Genomic DNA, 19,995 nt, shown 5'->3' with positions numbered 1-19,995 from the left:
CTCCCCCACACGTGGTCGGCTGAATGTCAGTTCTTCGTCTTCCCAGCACAAACACACGTCTCATTCCTGGCAGCAAATTCAACACGAGGACCCAAACACAGAACAAGAATTTTCGCAGCCTCGGTGCTGACATTTGCATTGAGAAGTGGGTGTGTCCCTCAGGATCTCGGTCTGAGACGTCGCTCAGGCGCCAGGAAGCACGGACGTGCAGAAATGCAGGTACATCTCCCCGTCTGCGTCTGGCTCTGGGACAGAGTCTTCTCCTCTGACAGGACAGAGCCACGGCTGTGAGCCTTGTTGGGGGTGGGGGGCAGCTCTGGGGGCACTGCTGAGTCTCCCGGGGTGTGCGCTGCTTCTCAGAGCCCGGGGCGCTCAAGCAGGCACCACCGTGCTCAAGGACGCTGCTTCCAGCTTCTCTCTTTCCCGCCTGTCCTGACACAGTGTCGCGTGCATCGCCCCCCTTCTTCCTGGGACGCTGTGCCGTGCGCAGAACAGGGACCACTTTCCTGCTTCAGGTTGAAGCAACTCAGGCCCCAAGGATCAAACACTTGACCTGACAAAGGCCACGGAGCTCAGGGCCCAGACCTGGCCCAGCCCTGCCACCTGCCAGCCAGGTGGTATTCGGGTAAATGCCTCGGTGTTTCAGTGTCAGATTCATCACCCACAATGAGGGCGGTGGCCTCTGACCCCCAGGGCTGCTGTGACGTAAGGCTTCCACAAAGCGCTCCCGTAAGGCCGGGCGCGGAGCAAGGGCTGTGGGAACAGGCTCAGGGTTACAGGCGGCCACACGCCTCGCTGACTCAAAGTCAGCTGAGCCGGCAGAAGTTGTTTACGGTTCACAGTGCTGTCAGCAAACGCAGAGAGAGTCCCAGAAATGCCAGCGGGAGACCCAGGTCCCAGCGCTTCTCGATCACGACTGGGGCGAGGAAGCCTTGAGGACAGATGCGCTGGGTCGTCGAGAGGACCCAGAGCTCGGTCGCCAGTGGAGTCAGGGCCATCGTCCAGAGCCTTCCCACGCTCCCCTGACCCCCTCTGAGGAAGGTGTGCGGGGGCCCGTGGCATGTGACCTCAGCCTGTAATGGATCTCCAAGGATGGCGTGCTCCCAGCCCCCCGGTTCTGGCACTCACGCTAAGTGTGCTGACCCGCGTCCGAGTCAATGATCTCCATGTCTCTGGTGGGTGGAGTCTGTGGTGCTGCTGCTGGTCACCGGATCAGGCCTCCGCGGAAGCCATGGGCTGACACAGCCACAGGAGGGCTCTTCATGAGAGCCATCTGCCAGTGTCCCCCCGGGAGCTCCGGCTGCCTTAGCGCTCTGTGGGGATTTAGATTCAACCACCTCACTGCCTGGCGGCATTTGCTCTGCTTTGATGGGGTGGCTGGTGACAGGCCAGCCCTCTGTCTGGACGGTCAGGGCTCCAAGTCTTCAGGGGGACTCACACATCGGGACATGCTCACAAATGGCACCAAAGACCACGGGTTCTTCTCCGATCCCGTGGGTCCATGGATGGGTCAGTGAGCCGTGGATATTCCTTGTCCTTCTCCGTCAGTCTCCTGATTCCTGCCAAGCACACCTGGAACCGTCTTTGCTGCTTTGGACTTGTCACAGTGGAGGCGAAGCAGAAAGTGTTGACACCGTGTTTGGTAACCAAGGCTCTGAGAAGCTGCTAGATGTCATGTTTCTCTGCAGCTCTGGGGACCTGGGGACAAGTGTGACCATGAAACACCCTTTCTCTGAAGCGTTTAAGAAGAAAAGCTGCAGCATTCTGTGCAGTGTCTCCTCAGATCAGCACTTGGGCAAACAGGGCGTCTGTGGTCCCAGGTCCAGACACTTGCCTACGTCCAAGACACTGAGAAAACAAGGCTGGATCTGTCCCACAAGATGCTCGCCCAGCGCCTGAGCCGTCCCATGACACAGAGGCTCCCCTGGCTTCCCGGCCCTGAGCACAGCAAAAGCAGGTCCTGGAGTCACACATGTGTCCTGAAATGTGGTCAGACAGCTGGTCTCCTGTCTCGTCTCTTGGTTTCACCAGCATCTCTGCAGATCTCCCAAGCAGCAACCCCAGGCAGGACTGCTGCCCAGTCTGCCATGTGAGCGGCAGTGTGGGCAGGTCACACGGGCTGGGGCACGGTGGCCGCCCCGGTCCAGCTGCACACCAACCTCGTCACCCAGCATCTCCGTGGAAAAGGCCCCTCTTGGCACAGCCCGTGTGCCAAGCAGGAACAGACCTCAGGGCTCAGGGTGTGGCCTCACACCAGCCCCGCTACTGAGCGGCCCCGGGCACCTGGTGTCAAAGGTTGAATTGTGTCCCCTAGAAAGATGTGCTGGAGCCCCAGCCCCCAGGACCTCAGGACGTGGCCTTACTTGGGGTCTGTACAGGTGACCGCGTTACAATGAGGTCATATGGGTGGGCCTAATCCAACATGCCTGGTGTCCTTACAAAGGGGGAATTGGGACTCAGACAGGCACGGAGGGAAGATGCCGTGAGGACACGGAGATGACTGCTGTCTGCAGGCCAAGAGGAGGCCCAGGAAGATGCCTCCCCCAGAGCCCGGGGGGCCGGCTTTGTCCTGGACACCAGCCTGTGGCCTGTGAGGACACATCTCTGCCCTGGACCCTCCTGCGCCTGGAGTCAGGGGTCCACCCGGGTCCGGCTTTCTCGCAACTTGCCTGTCTGCCCTTTCCACGCGTTTTAACTGCTTTGGGTCCCTGCTTCTTCAGGAGGAGGCTGACCTGATGACCGGGAAGTTCCCACCAGCTAAAAAGGCTAGTTTTCCACAAGTAATCAGCAAACAGACGCGTGGTGCCACCATGAGCCCGGGAGCAGCGGCAGGGCTGTGTCTCTGTGGGAGGAGGCTCCTGGCACCAGCCTTCCGGCCTCGCGGGCACAGCGGTGCAGCCAGCGCGCCGTCCTTGTGCCCCGAGGCCAGGGTGACTGGGAGCACAGTGTGCGAGGGTTTGCCGGCAGCAACGCACAAGAATAACTGTGCACAGTGAGAGCACAGGCGTCAACCAAGCAAAGCCACGCCACCTACACAGTTCCACACAGAGACCTCGATCAGCCAACCTGGGCTATAAATCTCCGTGCAGGGACCGCATCCCACACGGCAGCTGAGATGGGAAGGCAAGACATGAAGATGGGCGAGAACGCGGCCTCCCAGGGCCCTGGCGGGTGGGCAACTCGCTCATGTTTAAACAAAAGAGCAAAAGCCCGTGTTGTCCTGAGCACAATGCTATCACCAGGAACAATCCTGGTCTCCATCTGTGCTGACCGAGGGTAGACAGAGGGCGAACACAGGTGTCACCTTCAACTGACAGTCACAGCCCCTGACAGGGACCAGGCAGACGGGGAGACCCTGACCCCTGAGGACAAGATGGTTATCCCCCCAGGCCTTGCCAACCAAGATGTTTCTGGGAAAGCAAGGGGAGAAAACTTGGCAGGAACCTTGCCGATTACCTTAGTAGAGATTCACCCGTAGTGAGCAGGTGGGAGGATTCCCCAAACACCTCACAGAGCTGACGGCTCACACGGCCCAGAAGGGGAGGGGCCGTGGAAGGTGCCCAGGGGTCTGGGGGCGACGTGGCAGGAAGAGGGAGCAGAAACAAGACCTCAGGCGCAGGGGTACCTCTGACCAGCCGTGTGGGTGCAGCGCCCGGCATCCTGCACAGATGGAAACACGGCCTCGGGGTGCTCAGAACAGCAGTGGAAGGTCGATCTTACTGGAAGGAAGGGAGGGGGGCTGCACCTGGGAGGTGGGTCCTGGCCAGACCCTCACGCTGTCAGGGAGCAGAGGGACGGAGTCTGGGTCAAGACGAAGGAGCCGGGGGACACGCCCAGAAGCTCCCTGAGGCCCTCGGCGCTGGACGCTGCTCCACGGATAAGCCCTCCTCCCAGCAGGAGCCAAAGTATAACCAAAAAGTCTGGTTACACGTTTAGGCCCGGAAGAGGCCTATGGATACAGGCCTAGGTCACTGATGATGCGGTGTGCTGGGCTAGAAGGCAGGCATGCTGGAAGCATCTCTGTTCCTTCATTTCCATCATAAGGTGGCAGCTGACCTTATTCCCAGGGTGGTTTTTCACACAGAACGTTTTCAAACATTTTCATTATCACCTTCCGGTAGTTGTTGCCGAGATGGGGTGTTGGGGGCAGTGCTACAGCTGCGCTCACACCTCTCGGTGGGAGTCCCCTCCTCCGTAGACGAGTTCCCGTGGCTGCTGGAATGAATTTCCACAAACCTACTGTCTTGAAAACCAAACCTCTGACAGTCTCGCCGCTCAGAAGTCTGAGATGAGTCTGGATCCTGGCGCCGGCCGGGCGGGTCCCGCCGCTCAGAAGTCTATGAGTCTGAAGCCAGGTGCCGGCCGGGCGGGTTCCTCCTGGAGGCTCCGGGGCCAATCGCTTCCTCGCTGTGTCCGCCTCCAGCTGCACCCGTTCCTGGCGGGCCCCCCACCTTCAGCCTGCTCGGGGCCTCTCTCTTCTGCATGTAAGGACCCTGGTGATCACCTCAGGACCACCCGGAAAACCAGGCTCCTCTCCCTAAGTTCAGGTCAGTTGATGAGCAAACCTTGTTTCATCTGTAATCTCAGCTTCCCATCATCGTGTAGGAAATGCATTCACGGATCCCCGGGGTAGAATGTGGCTACTCGGCTTAGAAACACCACAGCGCCGAGATCAGCACCACGGCTGTGGACAGCGACAGGAAGCCTCGCTGCCGAGAAGGAGGGGAGAGGTGGGAAGACGTGGGAAGACGTAGAGAGGGGAGGGGACAGGTGGGAGGGGACGAGGGCGTAACTAAGGACAGCCTCTAATTCCGGTTTTCCTGCTACAACAGATACCGTGGAAGCTAAGCAAGCAAGTGTATTCCTGGATGTCCGAACTGAATTCTAACAAGGAAAGAACTAAACTGACAGTAACCTTGAGAGAAAAGCGGCCAAATCATCTCGAAGTTCTTAGTTGCCAAGAAGGAGAATGCTGGGCATTTAATACATAACCAGATGAGAGCATTTTGTTCCAGAGACTCCAGAACGCGCCGAGCCAAAGAGATGGAAACACGAGAATTCTGCTGACACAGCTGTAGGCATCTTGAGTGAGAGAATGAGAAACAGACATCCCAGGAGACCAGGGTTTCCACGACTGAAAAGATCACACACAAAAGATGGAAGGGGATGGACACAGATGGACACAGACTAGGGGCTCACGTTGCACAGGACGGTTTCAGAGAGGCTGGCACCCCGAGGGGGATGGTGAAGAGAATGCTTTTTCAAACCAGAAAGGACAGAGAGGAGACAGGTAGGGGGTGGACAGACGCTGGCAGGACAGGGGTCACTGGCAGGTTCTGGTTGCAGGAACGGGTTTTACAAGTCCTCTGGGTGCGGCCACAGAGCGTGCTGCCATGTTCACAGCAGCATCCTGGGGATGCAAAGTCCGGTCGCATAGTGTCCCTAGGCCACTGGGTCTTGGGTGCACGACCAGAAAGAGGGAAACAGCAGGTCTGGAAACCAGGCCGTCAGCTCCCAAGGACCTGGCAAAGGGGCCAGACACCTGGCTGGACGGATCGTGAAGACAGAGGGGGCGATCACTGGGGGAAGAGGAGCTTCTCAGGAGCAGGTCAAGTCGGAAAACCCAGGGGGCCATTTCAGAACTAAAATGGCTAAAGAGACGTGAAATCCAAAATGCAGTTATGAACCTTGACTGCAACAAAAAACTGCTGTAAGTGATGTAACTGGAATATCTGGGAACATTGGAATATGGGCCGGAATTAATGACAACGGAGAGTTACTGATTTTCTTAGTTACAACGATGGGGACGTAGTTATGCGGGAGAAAGTCTTCATTTTTACGAGGCACGGGCTAAAGCATTTAGCTGTCACGATGCCTAGAACCCACTTTGAGAAGCCCGGCCAATAAATTAAGCACACGCATACGTCACACAAAAGTGGCAAAATACTGAGCAGCAGCTGTGGGGAGTCTAGCTGGTGGGAACGCAGGCGACCACCAAATTTCCATTTCAACCTGAGTGTTTCCAAACTTTTGTGATAAAAAGTAGGGGGAGAAATCACATCAGGCCAGAAACCTTGCTTCTTTGCAAAGCGCCCCGGACTGGCCGACAAGGACTCCTCTGGGGGGTCAGGAGGGCAGCGGGGGCGGCCACGTCACCTCCTCACGCTCCGGCTCCAGGGCGAGCGTGTGAAGGGGACGCTGCACACGCGGCCTGCGCTGCCTGCTCCCACCCGCCTGCCGCACAGCAGAGCTGCCGCCAGCGCCTGGCCCACCAACAGCCGCTGGGATGCGCCTTCCTGGACCCGTGTCAGCGTGAGGGAGGCCTCGGAAGGCAGCGCCGTATTCATCCTGCGGGAAGTGACTGTATCAACGGCCTGGAGGCGCGTAAACCACGTTTACAAAACGCGCGGATGGGAGAGAGCGGTGGGGGAGGTCTTGTGCTGCCCAGGAATCGCCCTCGTCTCGTTTCGACAAGGATCCGTTTATCAGAGGTGGATGCAGAGTTCAGCCCTGCGTGGCTGGAGGCTTGGGGCTGTGCCCTGTGACATGCCCATGGCACAGGGGACGTAAGACAGAAATGCCCACGCGGAGGAGGGAGCATGCCCCCGCCGTGGCCCTTCTGAAGGGCTGTGATCGGCTGCTTTGGGCACTTAAAACTAGTGTCCATCGAGGGGCCCGCTGTCAGCGCCACCCCCAGGTGCCAGTTTCCCAGCGCCCTCTGAGGGCCCTCCAACGCGAGTCTCTGGGCAGCGTCGGGACAGAAGCCAGGCTACATGAGGTCAGGCGTCTTGTGAGTCTAGGGGCGGAGCCTCAAGGAAAGGAGCTGAGAGGAGGGAACCTGAAGCCTGAGCGGCTGAACCGCGTGGACAGCGCAGCCTCCACCCAACAGGCAGCCCCTCTGCTCTGGGAGGCGTCGGGGCAGTGCCCACGGAGGGGTGTGAGCCAGCAGCCCCGGCCCCGCCCCCGCCCCCGAGGACCTGCGCCCTCAGACGCAGCCTGGCGATCGGGCGCCTGTCTGTGCTTCGAGGGCGTCTCCCCTGCCCCCTGCCCCACAGATCTCCAGTCTCGGGAGCACGGCTCCTGCCGAGACGTCGTCAAGAAGGAAGCCCTCACAGACCCTGCTGCTGGGACGTCTTCCTTCCAGCACCAGCACACCCAGGCCTCCCCACCCCCAGCTGTTCTGAGGCCGAAGAAAGGAGGAGGAGAACCCGGCGGAGCCAGGGCTCCTCCCGACACGTAACCTCCCCGCCCGCTCGTCCTGTCTGCCTTTCAGATCTAGAATCTTCCGTGACTGACTGCTGCAGGCAGACCAGGTGACGCAGATGTTACCAGGCCAGAACGTTCACTATGGGGACTCTGCTCAGGGTTGGGGAGAAACTGTAAAGCGAAGCTTTGTTTGGACAGAAACTGTTTCCTGCGTGGTTTAAGGGCAGCACGGCAGCCCTTGTGCGCCCCAAACCCTCCCTCTGCGGATGTCTGAGAACTGGGTTCATTTTCCTGACACGAGAAACCTCAGGTGAGCCCACAAAGCACGTGCGGGGCAGTGTGCAGTCAGCACAGGGGACGTGGGCTCGAACCCCAGTGTCCTCCTCCGTCCAGTGAGGCGGGGTGGCTCCGGGGGGTGGGGAGGGGCAGGCCCGGGGTGCGTGCTCGGTGGTGGCCTGTGATGTGCTCAGCCTGGGGACTGTGCTTTTCTTCGCCTGCAGTGCCACCCGGGCGACCTGGCCCCCAGGAGGAGCCAGTCCGGAGCCAACCCTCCCCCGACCCGGCCCCGTTTGCTGGGCTGTGGTCTTGTCAGCAGCAATGCCCTAAAAAGCCAAACCATGAGAAACAGCATCACCAGATTTCTCTCCAACTCTACGAACCTGCGTCTTCGGATTTACCTGCTCTCCGGTTCCATCTGAGTGTCTCCGTGTCTCTATCTTGTTATTACAACTCAGAATCAAAAATATTTTTTTGTTTCAGATGGCACACCAAAAACAGCATCATATGACTGTTCTTAATTTAAAAAGCATAAGAAAGGAATATTGCATAATTCTTTTAAAAAATGCAAAAAAATTAGAAACCATATTAAATTCTTTAAACTTCTGAGATATCACCAGACCCAGCATAGTGCCAGCCAACGTCTCATACATGCTACTTGCCTTTGCCTTGGGAAGTAAATCGTCGGTAGCTAGAATCTCCAGGCTGTCAGGAATCGAAAAGTCACTCACCCGGACACTTTGAATTTCCCGCCAACCTGCCACTGGGATGTCTTCCAGCCTGGCTGGGCCTGCCCCAGTGCGGGGGGCGAGAGAGACTTCAGAGGGGCACCAGATGCGCACAGGGCGGAGGAGGTGGGAGGCGGTGGGAGGCGCGGGCCATGGGGCTGCCCCGGGGTCCAGGCAGATGCCCGGGTGGATGTGGCGTGGAAGCCCGGCCACCACTCCCATCTCTGCAGGGAGGACTTGAGGAGAAGCAGGGCCGAGCGAGCTGGTTCCAAGGAGAAGAGCTGGAGGAAGGAAGATCGGGTCTGGTGGGGGTGGGGGTGAGCAGAGATGGCAGGTGCCGGTGAGACCCAGAAACAAAGGCGAGACTACGGCAAAAGAAGCAACTGTGGAGAGAGGACGGCTCCGGGGTTTCCATCCGAGACACGAGGGTGGCTGACTGACGCCCCTGTCAGAGCAGGGGTGTGGGGGATGGCGCCGTCCACACTGTGGTGAGCCAGGCGCCCGCCCGCTCGGGAAGTCCTCTTCAGTGGTGGAGATGGGCCGTGTGGATGCCCACCCTGGTCAACACCCTACGCTCTGTTACAGGCTGTTTCTGCGCAGTCAGGAGTGAATAGCCAGATGGAAGGAAGCAGGTTTTTGGGATGAGGAGGCCCTTCTCCCTGGTGGGTCTGGTGAGACCAACAGGAGTTGAGGCAGTGCCACCCCCCGAGAGCCTGCTCGGAAGGGACGCAGGGTGCAGTGTGACAATGCGACCTCCTTCTCAAAGTGAAGACGGAGGACGAAGGAGGGGTGCGCCTGCGGGAAGTGGACCCATGCAGCCGGATGCTCTGTCTCAGCTGGTGTGGGCCCCACCTTCTTCCTGGGCCTGTGGCTTCTCCTCCCACACGACCGGACAGGCGAGAATCCGGGTCAGGCTCCGGGGCGAAAAGGGTGGTCGAATGTGATGGCTTCTTCCTAACTCTTGGCGCTAGAGCCCAACAAAGAGCGAGCTTCCTCTTTGGACCCCTCACTCAGGCCCAAAGATGGCAGCCACGAGGTTCTGGCCCAAGGGGAAGTGCCAGGGCTCCCAGGGCTGGAGCCTCGCCTCACGGCTGAACACAAGATGTCCTGCGTCACGAGGTCCTGGCCTGTGGACCTGCCGCTGATGTGGCACAGCCGGGGCCCGGGGGCCAGCCCGGCTGGAGGGCGCGTGGACTGGAGCGCGCCACGTCCCGGTTATCGCTGCGAGCAGCGCTCGGGGAAGAGCCTTTCAACCTGAATGTTTACAGTTCGATACCTGACACCCAAGGAAGCCCCCAGGCCCGGGGGACACGCTCAGCACAGGCTATTTGCCCAAACCACCAATTACTCAGGGTGCAGCTGTCATCGCCCACCCACGCCCCGTCTAGAACCTCTGAGGACAGAGGCCAGCTCGGCTCGCTGGACGCCCCTGTGTCCGTCCGCGGCCCTCGGCACACAGCAGGCACTTAATAAAATCTTAGTTATCGGCGTCTCTTCTCAATAGGAAGCTTAGACGTGGCAACGGCTCCTACTTTAAGAGCTCTTGAGGGAAAACCCCTCAGACGTTACAGAGCTTTTCTGAACACTGACCACACTGTTAGGAACACTTACACCCACGTGTGTCAAGGTTTTACAAAGGCCTGTAATTCCCAGGCTGGCGTCTACAGCAACACAAGAGGGACCCTTTGGCCTTCCTGTCCTGTGAGCCCAGATGAAACCGCTGCCGCTTACCGTGAGGCAGGCAGGGCACCTGCCGCTGCCTCCCACAGGCCGGGAGGACGGCGGGACTGCGCTGTTAGGTGGCACCTGGCTGGCTCCCGCACGGGCCCCGCAGGACTGGGCTGGGCCCGTGACCCCGGGAGCACAGCCCCCACGGTGGGTGCTGGTGCTCCCCGTGAGGCCCAGGTGGCTTTGCTGTGCCCTCGAGAACGTCAGCCCGCAAAGTGCGTTCTGTCTTGTTCCCTTACGTTACTAAAACAGTAACCACCCCCACCCCCACTTACCACCCATGAAGTCGGCATCTATGTGACACTTTGGTCAGAAGCCCTCAGCTCCCCTCCCGCTCCCGGGGGGGGGGTACACATTCATCACAGCCGGCCTGGCCTGGAACCTGCTGGAACACAGGAGGCCGGTGCATCACTAGCTGGGTGACAGGCCCCTCCACGGGCCTCTGCTTCTGCAGGTCACTCGTCACCTCAGACACACCCACACCGTACATAAGACCCTGGGTGGCTGGTGTCTTTCTGTGTCTCTGCTTTCTGGTGACGATTCATGGCCTGACAGCAAGTCCTTGGCATCGCTTATGGGGACACCAGATGGCTGAACGTGGCCGGGGCACCTGCTCCTGCTCACCCAGAGCCTAGAGTGTGAGGAGGCCAGCGGCATGGCCTCGTCTGACCCTCGCAGCTTTGAGATTTAAGGACGACGGCGAGACCCCGAGTGCAGAGGAGAAGGAGGCTCCCAGGGCACAGACCCCAGCCGCAAGTCACAGAGCAACAGCCAACGCAGGGCTGTCTGCCCGCCCCGCCGCACGGCTTCGGGAGCAGCCCGCCGGGCCAAAATGGAGACGCGGGTTCCGTGGTTTGAGGCTGGAGGTCCCCCAGGGTGATGCCCTCCTGCTCTTTGAAGTGAGGGCACAGTCGGCCGGCAGGGAGGGCAGACCAGCAGCAGGAGGGAAGGGCGGTCCTGCTGCGTGAGGGCCGGCAGGCGCGGCCTGTGCCCACCGTGGAGGGCCGCCCTCCCGCGCCCGGGGGCCCGCGGGCGGTACGTACAGGTCAGCACAGCCGGGCAGCGGTTCTTGGGCACATTCTCCTCCCTCTGGGCCACGAGCGAGCAGCTGGGCTCCGCCTGGTAGGCGCACAGGGCCTCCCACTCCCGCTGCAGCCGGTTCTTGTCCTCCAGGTGGTCCTCCATGTAGGCCTGGAATGCAAGTGCAGAGTCAGGGACGCCCCAGGACTGGGGGGCAGGATCCTGGACGCCGGGCGGCCGACACGGGGGGCCCACACTTCACCTGCACGGACGAGGTGGGAGCCGGCTGGCACCGGGCCCAGTAAGGAGGGCACAGACTAGCCAGACGCAGCCGGAGCAGCCAAGGCTCCAGCCAGTTCATTGGTTCAGAGATGTTCGTGGCATGGGAACCACGGTGCTGGGCGGGGCCCTGGGAACACTCAGCCATTGTGAAAACAGGCCTCACTCACCGCAGACCAGATTGGATTGACCACCAAAAGCTGGGACAGGAAGTGCGTCCAGCCAGGACCCAGTGAGTTAGCAGGACGAGAGCAGCCAGGGAGGCACGGCACCACGTGCTGAAGGGTGAGGGAGGGGCAGGCAGGCGCACAGGTGTGTCAGGCGGGGGCTGGGGACAGCCAGTGCCAAGGGCACTGGGGCTCTCAAGTCTGTCTGGGGCGTCAGGGCTCTGAGGGACGGGCTGAGGGAGGTTAGGGAGCAGGTCTGCGTCCGCCTCTGCGTGGGACATACAGGAGAGCCCTCGTCTCTGCATCAGAGACAGAATAAACACAGAAATATGAAACAGCCGGAGCAATGCCACGCAGGAAGGAAACCGAAGCTGCGGCCAGCCTGAGAGCACAGGGCCAAACCAAAAGGTGTTCATGGCCTCAGGCTGGGAAAGCACTTCTGCATCGCAAGCCTCATCTTCTCATCCTCCCTCTCAGAGAGCCACTAGCCACCGACAGACAGGGCGTTGCAATCACTAGAAATCGGTCACACGTTCCGGGGCTGGGGAGCTCAGACCCGTCCCTCCACAGGCTGCCCCGCTCCCATTTCTGTTTACACGGAAGTCACTTTTCTTTCAGTTGGCCCACTTTTCTCAATCCTCTGGGGCGATGCAGTCAAGACACAGGCTGGCTCTGAGGTGCTGCAAAGCGTTGGAAAACAAAACAGCACAGCAGATACCTGACCCTCGGCCACTCTGACCCTAATTTTCCAGGGCACTGTCTGTTGGCAGTGACACTTGGAGAGGCACACAGGGAGCCAAGGGTCTCCAGACGTTCTTTCCACAGAGACTCCCGAGCCAGCCGCAGTGGTCTGTCCACTCGGGAAGTGACTGTGATTTTAAGGAAAACCAGAACCAGACTGGGTGGCTCTACTGCGTTCAGAGGCGTAGCAGTCTCATCCTGTGGTGTCGTGTTCAGCAAAGTAAAACACACACAGGAGTGCACACACACGCACATGTGAGTGCACACGGGCACACAGGGCTCCAGGCCTCTGGAGCTCAGGCACCCAGTGTTCACGCCCTTCCACGTCCGCCCCGACCCCTCTGTCACCCAGCTCAGGTCACCCGGGGGCCAGGGCTCCTGCGGTCCCCACCCCCACCCCCGCCCTGGGCCGTCTGCTCACCCGCACCCACCCCAGTGGACACAGAGGCACAGGAAGAAACTCAAGCCAGACAGTCGGGCTGGAGTCCCACACGTCTCAGTGAAGTTTTGACCACAGCTGACTTGAACTGTTTTCTATTATTCACTCAATTAACACCAACTCTATCCATGTTGGTCTGACCGGTGTGTCTATCAGCACGTGTGAGCAGAGCCAGGGCACAGGAGCCGGGGAGGAGCCACCCTCGGGGAGGCCTGGCCCAGCCGCTGAGGCCCCGCTCCCGCAGGTGTGGCTCCGGGAGGCCAGCAGTGGGGCCCCTGCTCCAGTCACTGCGGGAACCAGCAGATGGCTTTTCGCACAGATGACCGAGACCTGTGACCATGCACGCCTCCTCCGGGCCACACCATGAACCTCAGGAGCTCACCTCCGTTGGGAACAGAAACATCGCAGCTGTTCCAAGGCCCGCCCTCCCTGCCAGCTCCTGACCCCGCCACCTCTGCCCACACAGCCCTCGGGTTTCTTCGGGTCGGAAAGATGCAAATTTAAGTGGTACAATCTAGAAAATGTGAACGACAGTCTGCTTTCTTTGGGACAATCATTATGGAACATCTGATGCATATTTTTTGGGCCAAAGTTACCCTAATAAGGGAGACACTTCTGCCTGGTGTAACACTTAAGTTTGTGCAAACTGACTAGCTTATCTGCAGCCTAAAGTGTGGTGTGTGAGGGTCCCCGGGAAGGAGAGGGCGTTCTGGATGAAGTGCTTTTGCGGTGACTTTTCTCAAGATTGGTTAACACACAGTTTTACAAATGGATATAAAATGGTTCCTGGCCAAATGATTTTAGATACTCACTTTTCTTTGGAAAATGTTCTGTTCACAAAATCCATCATGAACGAATGAGCTTCTTTCAATAAACATGATGGATTCTAAAATGACGAACCCCGGCGGGTTTAATCTAATCTCATGTTGTCTGCAGGAGGGGCATTAGATATCACCTTAATTCCTGTAAACGGCAGCTGCTTAAACGCTCACTTTATCTCAGCTCTGGAAGGTGAGATCACGCGCAAGCTCGCTGGTGTTCCTAAACGGACGGCAAGAAATAGAAGCGGGGGCTCCGGCAAGCAAGCGGCAGTGTTGGGGGCGGAGACAGTGTTACGAGCAGCGGGACTCTGTTTTCCATTGAGAATTCGGTCACTAAAGACACTCTTGGCTGTATTAACACTGAGATAAAATCTCCATCCTCTCAGCCGTGTTGCTCCAGCAGCCTGCCTCTGCCCGGCTCTGGCCGTCTCGGTTTGATCTGTTCTGTGTTTTCCTGTTAATATTTTCGCTCTGGGCGTCACACGGGTGTTGTTCCCACTCGTGTCTTAGGAGCCTTTGCTCTTCACGTTTGTGGATCAGATGCTTTTCTTCTGAGACACGAGAGTGTGTTTCACGTCGTCTGCGGGGAAGCGAGGCCTTGGTCGTGAAAGAAGGTGTTTTAAACAAAACGAAAACTGCCACAGTAACAATGCTAGGCGGCCCCTTCTCTCGAGGGTGTGCGAGCGGGCACGGCGATCCTGCCCAGACACCACCACTCCTGGAGTAATCAGGGAAGTTAACGGGGCATTTAAACACCAGCACATTCCCCCCCCAGGCCGCAGGTGTCGTTTAAAGTCCTTTGTGTGCGTATGTGGGGTGGGTGTGGGGGGGGGGCCGCAGGAGGGCTTAATTTAAAAAAAAAACGACTTTTTCTTCCATAAATAGTGCACACAGAAAAGAACAGGAGATGAACGTGTGCAGAATGAAAACAAAGGCCGCTGATACCTCCCCAGACGACCTAACCGAAAGGCCGCGGTGAAGCCCCCTCTCCCGGCACATATGTGGGCTGCTTCCTTTTTTGTTTTTCTGCTCTGAAAACGGCTGCTTAAGCTTTGGATGACTCAGCATGGTAGGATTTTCTTACTTAAGTTGAAAAGCTGCTGAGATGAGGCTTGCATCCTACCCACAGGGAAACCAAGGCCTACGGAAGTTAAGCACCCGCAGCCAGGGCACCCGTGGCTCGGATCCAGTGTGCACAGTGCGCCGGTGTCATCCTGCCCCCACACGGCCCCTCTCCCTGCACGGCCCCTTCAGTTCCTCACAGGGCACCCAGGCCTGCATCTCTGGTTACAATCCTGCCGGCTTCAAAAGACACCAGCGGTGTCCAGAGCAGCACTGTCCTTTGTCCAAGCTTCATGTCACTAACCTACCACTCTGTCCCAGGGAGACTCCCGTTGCAGCCCTTCCCCCGTCACCGTCGCTCCCTGTGCCTCGTTCACGCTGATCCTCCCGTGATGACTCTGCCCAGACCTCGAGGTCAGTGCAAACGCCACCTCCACCCTCACACCTGCCGCCACCTCTGTGACCCCCCCTCCCTGCACCCCCCCTCCCAGCACCATCATGGAAACGCCCCCTCTGTGACACTGACCCCGCTCTGCTTCGCGCTGCAGCTGTGAACGCCAGGACCTTCCTCTTCTAGTGAGCTGACCTGCCCGAGGGTGGGGCCCGTGTCTCATCCACTTCGCACACAGTCAGGATTTGTTGAATGATTGCTCGTAACCTGGAAGATTCTATAAGTAGTCTGCAGTACAGGCAAAAATTGTGTGTTGATGGCTGGCATTCTAGAAGCTCCGCCTTCGAGTTTTCTGAGGCTTGGAAGCACTGCTCAAGAAAAGCACCGTGAGGGCCTGGGAGCGTGTCATTAAGAATTTCCTGCTGCCTCTCCCTTTCCGAGCTGTCCGAGGAACACCTTCACAACGCGCGTCAAGTAGGGGCCACGTCCTGATGTCCCCGCGACAACCCCAGGGCACAACAGCAGTTCAGAATGCTCTCCTCCCAGACTCCCCTGCTCGTTAGCCTTCAAGTCCAGGCCTGGCGCTGGCTCCCCGAGGCCTCTCAGGCCTTCTGCGGCTTCCCGTGCCCCCAGTACGCACCTCTCATCTGGGACACAGTACGTGCTGGCACCAGTGAAGCGGGCAGGGTGTTTCTAGGACCTGCCTTCCCCATGGGTTCTGAGCTCCTGGGGGTAGGGACCGTCTTACTCACCTGCACCGCCCCGCACGCAAGGGAGCCCTGAGACACGCAGAGCAGAGCCCTGGTTACACGCACTGGACGGGAGTCAACATGTGAAGGGGCCACCACATGCACCCTGGAAACCTCAGTCCCAGGAAGAGCTGGGGCTCAGTGTCGGCTGATCCAATGTGAAGAACTCAGATCAATTACAAGTGACCCTGGTTCTTTAGGAACATTTGGAAGCATGTCTTTAATCTCGCAGTTTTTCATTACACTCAGCAATATTAGGGGAGACCGAGGTGGGGGTTCTGAAGAGTCTTGGCTGGAAGGACACAGCCCTGGTTTCTGCGCCCCTGGAATCCGTCAGGGGAACCTGACTGGGGCTGGTTCCTGAGTGGGAAGGTGTCTAGAACATTCCTGAGCTGTGAGCCTTTCCAAGGCCTAGGTTTGACGCACTCACGTAAAAGATAACCCCCAGCTCAAATCATTCACGGAAAAAAGTCCCGAGGTTTCAGAATGTGGGTTTTCCAAGTTTGGAGCCAACGCACGCTGGCCGCCACTGACCCCATGGCCTCTGACCACTGCAGGGCGTCTACAACAGGGCCGATGGCGGACCCGCAGTTCTGAGTGTCTGGCCCCTTGAGCACAGCATCAGCTTTCTTACTGCATGAGAGACTAACTCAACCTAAGGCTTTCCTCCTTAATCTTATTTCCGACCTCGCACTTCCAGCTCCCCACCTCACACCCCTTTCCTAGCCTACATGATGGGACGATTTTTAGGCCACAAGGCCCACATGCCACCAGATGACTTTTCAGGAAATGCTCTCCATGTGTCGGACAAACCAACTGGCTTCCACATTGAACAGAATCATTTTACACAGAATCCCAAACCTTTGGGACAAAAGTGTTGTCGTGGTTAGCAGGCGGAGACGTGCGTCCACAATGGGTTAACGCAGCCCAAATGTTTCCTGCACTGTTTTCTGATCAAACTGTCAACACCTTCAGGTCAAGAGAGCGAGTCCCAGGAACACAGCGTGCCTGGGGTGCTCCGGAGCGCAGCAGGGTTTGCTAATGGTCACAGGAGCCGTCTGCACCTTCAGGAGGCGATTGTACCCGTCACTCACGGCGCCTTCACGAGTGCTGAGGGGAGCTTCCGGCCGGGAGGCAACTCTAATAAAATGGAGAAGGCGTTGGGCTTAATTTTGAAAGCATTCTTAACAACGTAATAGACACAAAGTCTGGTCCCCACTCAGCGGCTTTTGGGCCGTGCACTCCTGGGCAGACCACCAAGTCTCGCTGACCCTTGAGTCACTGCGGCCCAGAAACGGGACTCACTTCCAAGGTGGGGCTGAGGGTCGGCTGACTTAATATATGAAACAAACCTCGTGAACTGTGAGGTAAATGCAGATGGAGGCGATGGTCTTTCTCATTAAAGAAACAGGGAATCAGAGAATCTCTTGACGCCTCTTCCGCATTCTGTGACCGCACGGTTCTGGAGACACTGACCGAGACCTAATGAAACACGACGCTGGGAGTGTCCGCCACCGACGGCGGCTTGAGCGCAGGGCTCGAGGGGCGACCGTGGGTGTGCGCTGCTGCACGTGCGGCCAGCGTCACTGCCGCCAGCCGGGAGGAACGGCGACACCGCTGAGCGCAGGGTCCCAGCGCGGCTTCCCAGTCACAAGGGCAGCGGTCCCTCTGACAGCTCGGCCCCCTCACCGCGTGCGAAAGCCTGGCGGGTGACCTGAGGGTCATGCCCACGCTGCCAGCCGCCGCGCCCTGAGATCAGGGAGGGTCTGGAGCTCGTGCCCACGCCCTCTGGGGGCTTTCTCATCCCTCTTTTAAGACGGGGTCTTCCACGACCAGTCTTGTGACGAAGGGCTGCTGGAAATGCCCGTTTCTGAGACCCCGTGCAGTGACACTGCTCATCACTGAGGCTGGTTTCTGGTGTCGGGCGAGCACGGATGCCCCCGGTGCTGACTCGGTACCTCAGAGCCTGTCGCCGTCTGGATCGTTTCACGGGCGCCGTTATACCAGCTTCAACATCAAGGATCCGTTTCCAGAGTCACCAGGAAAGAATCCCACTCGCTAAAAATCTTCTACTTCACCGCCGGCCACCGGCAGCCTCTGTGGTCTCCGTGGTGTTGGACCGTGATTACCCCAAGGAGAGCTGAGGGCCCCAGGGGCCCCCCGGCCACCCTCCCTGCGGCAGGTGGCGGCGCTGGCCGCCTCTGAATGCGGGGGTGAGGGGTCCTGGCGCCTGGGAAAGTCCGTTTGGCTCCAGTGACAGATCCCGGCTGCCAGCATGCTCACCCAGACCCACGTGGAGTGGCCGCGAGAGCCTGGGCGGACGACACAGATTTCACTCAGCTAAAAGCCACAGAAGTGGTGTTATCTGGCGTCTCTTGTCGCTGGCAGTGACGGTCTGGGACGCTGGGAGGGGCAAGACGATGCACTGTCACTAAAGAGAGAAATGAAAACACGCTCTCAGCACCAAGCCCGGCGGCGCGGAGCCGCCGGGCAAGCCCGCGGACGGGGCGCAGTCGGCGGGATGTCACGCTGCTCACGACGCCCAGAAACCACTGCTGTCAGCGCGGCAGGGCCCCCCTGGACCTCCGGGGGCTTCTGCGCAGACATGAAGCCAGCGGAGACCGTTCCGGGGCGTTCACTTCACAGCGGTGCTGCCGGGAGCAAGCCTCTGCCGCTGCGCTGAGGAAAGTTCGGTCTGGGGAAGACCCATCAGTGTCAGGAGAGCTCTGCCCGGGCTCTGTTCTCTGCACGGGCAACCATTCCAACAACCAGACCTTTTCAGGCAGTAGGAATGCAGCCCACTCACACGCTCTTCCCTCGTGGTAGCACCGGAGGTCTGTGCGTTAGAATCAGACGGAGCTGGGGCCGTGCTCCTCAGAGCAGGGAGCGAGCTGTCTCTGCCGCCATTCGGGGGGATGACGACCTTTCTCTTTAGAAACAGATGCTGTCACCTGCCTTCAGTAATACACGACAGGGAAACGTTTATGTTAAATGTCTCTGAATTCCCAAAGTGAGACGTGTAAATTCCAAACAAAAAAAATGAAAGATGAAAGGAGAAATCAGACAGGGGCACTTGCTTTGGCTGAGCACAGATGGACACACAGAGAAAAAGGGAACAGCAAACTGCTTGCTTACAGAAGGTATTTCTGTTGCCCACAGATTGCTGCAGTCTGGCATATTTAACACATTGTTTATTAGTGGCGTGCATGAGGCAGGCTAAGACGTTTGCAATGAGAAATTCAGAGTGGTCCACTCAAACTCCAGGACGGACAAACACGGGTAAATGATCAGAGGGCAGTTTTGCTGTTTCTTAGCTTAGGAAAGAGTTGCTTGACTCGGGAACCACAGGCCACACAACCGTACTCAGACTGCCACCTGACTGCAGTGAAGACTCACGAGAGGAGCGCAGCGCACAGGGAGCCCCCCCAGGGCCGGTGGGTCCTGCACCTGCCCCGCCCCCCGGCTGCGGCCTTGCTGGATCGGCACACGAGCCTCACTCCAGCTCCTCCCAGCCAGGAACTTCAAACGCAGAGCAGCGACACACAAGTCGTATTTAAAAAGGGAAAAGACGCAGACCCAGAACCGGCCAGCCCAGAGCCCGGCGTCCGCAGAGCCGGGCTGGCTTGGGAGATGCAAGCTCAGTCTGAAATCCAGCCTCGGGCTCTGCGTGCACAGCCTGCAGGAGGCGAGCAGGACCAAAGGAGTTAAGAAGAATAAATGCAAGGCCATGCATGTGGTCCTTCTCCTGTTATTACATCCTAAATACTGCCTCCGTGGACGTTCGTTTTTGAGGAGGAAGCAGCCCGCACCGGCCTGCAGTGTAAGCAATTAGCTTCCTGTGTCCTGGTGGAGCGGAAAGTGGTTAAAACAGATGAAATTATATTCAATACCTTGTGGGCCTTTGGTGAAAAAGAATATGGAAAGAAGTATGTGTGTGTGTGTGTGTGTAGCTGAATGACTACGCTATACACCAGAAATTAACACAACCTTGTGAATCAACTTCAATCAAAAAAAAATCTAAGTTGGGGAGGGTAGCGCTCAGGGCTAGAGCGTGTGCTTAGCAGGCACGAGGTCCTGGGTTCAATCCCTAGTACCTCCGTTAAAATGAACAGACAAACCTAATTACCCCCCCCAAAACAAACCAAACAACAACAACAACATTTTTAAAAAGTAAAAAAAAGTCCTATCAAAAAACCCAGATGGAATTGACCGGCACAAGCATCGCACGTGGGCAGCAGGGCCGGCTTCACCGGTAAGTGTGAGTCGGAGTCATCTCCCCGCAGACCCTTCCCTGGAAGCTCGGTTTCTCAAGCTGGTCCAGGCCGGACCCCGCAGGCCCAGCAGCCGCGGGCGCTGCCCTCACGCGGTCTCAGTGCGACTCCCCCACT

At 58.4% G+C, this 19,995-nt stretch overlaps 1 protein-coding gene across 2 annotated transcripts in view; it reads right to left on the bottom strand.

Annotated features, from left to right (window-relative positions):
• PTPRN2 (protein tyrosine phosphatase receptor type N2) overlaps nucleotides 1–19,995 on the bottom strand; it is a 519,894-nt gene that overhangs the window by 46,419 nt on the left and 453,480 nt on the right. For both annotated transcript variants that reach the window (XM_032482973.1, XM_032482974.1), the window contains one exon: nucleotides 10,982–11,129. In XM_032482973.1, coding sequence (XP_032338864.1) covers nucleotides 10,982–11,129 — 148 coding nt within the window. The remainder of the gene's footprint in view (nucleotides 1–10,981; nucleotides 11,130–19,995) is intronic.

This window comes from Camelus ferus, chromosome 7, assembly GCF_009834535.1.
Source record: "Camelus ferus isolate YT-003-E chromosome 7, BCGSAC_Cfer_1.0, whole genome shotgun sequence".
Lineage (NCBI taxonomy): Eukaryota > Metazoa > Chordata > Mammalia > Artiodactyla > Camelidae > Camelus > Camelus ferus.
Note: the sequence above shows the minus strand (reverse complement) of the source record. Positions and strands in the feature narration are given on the sequence as shown.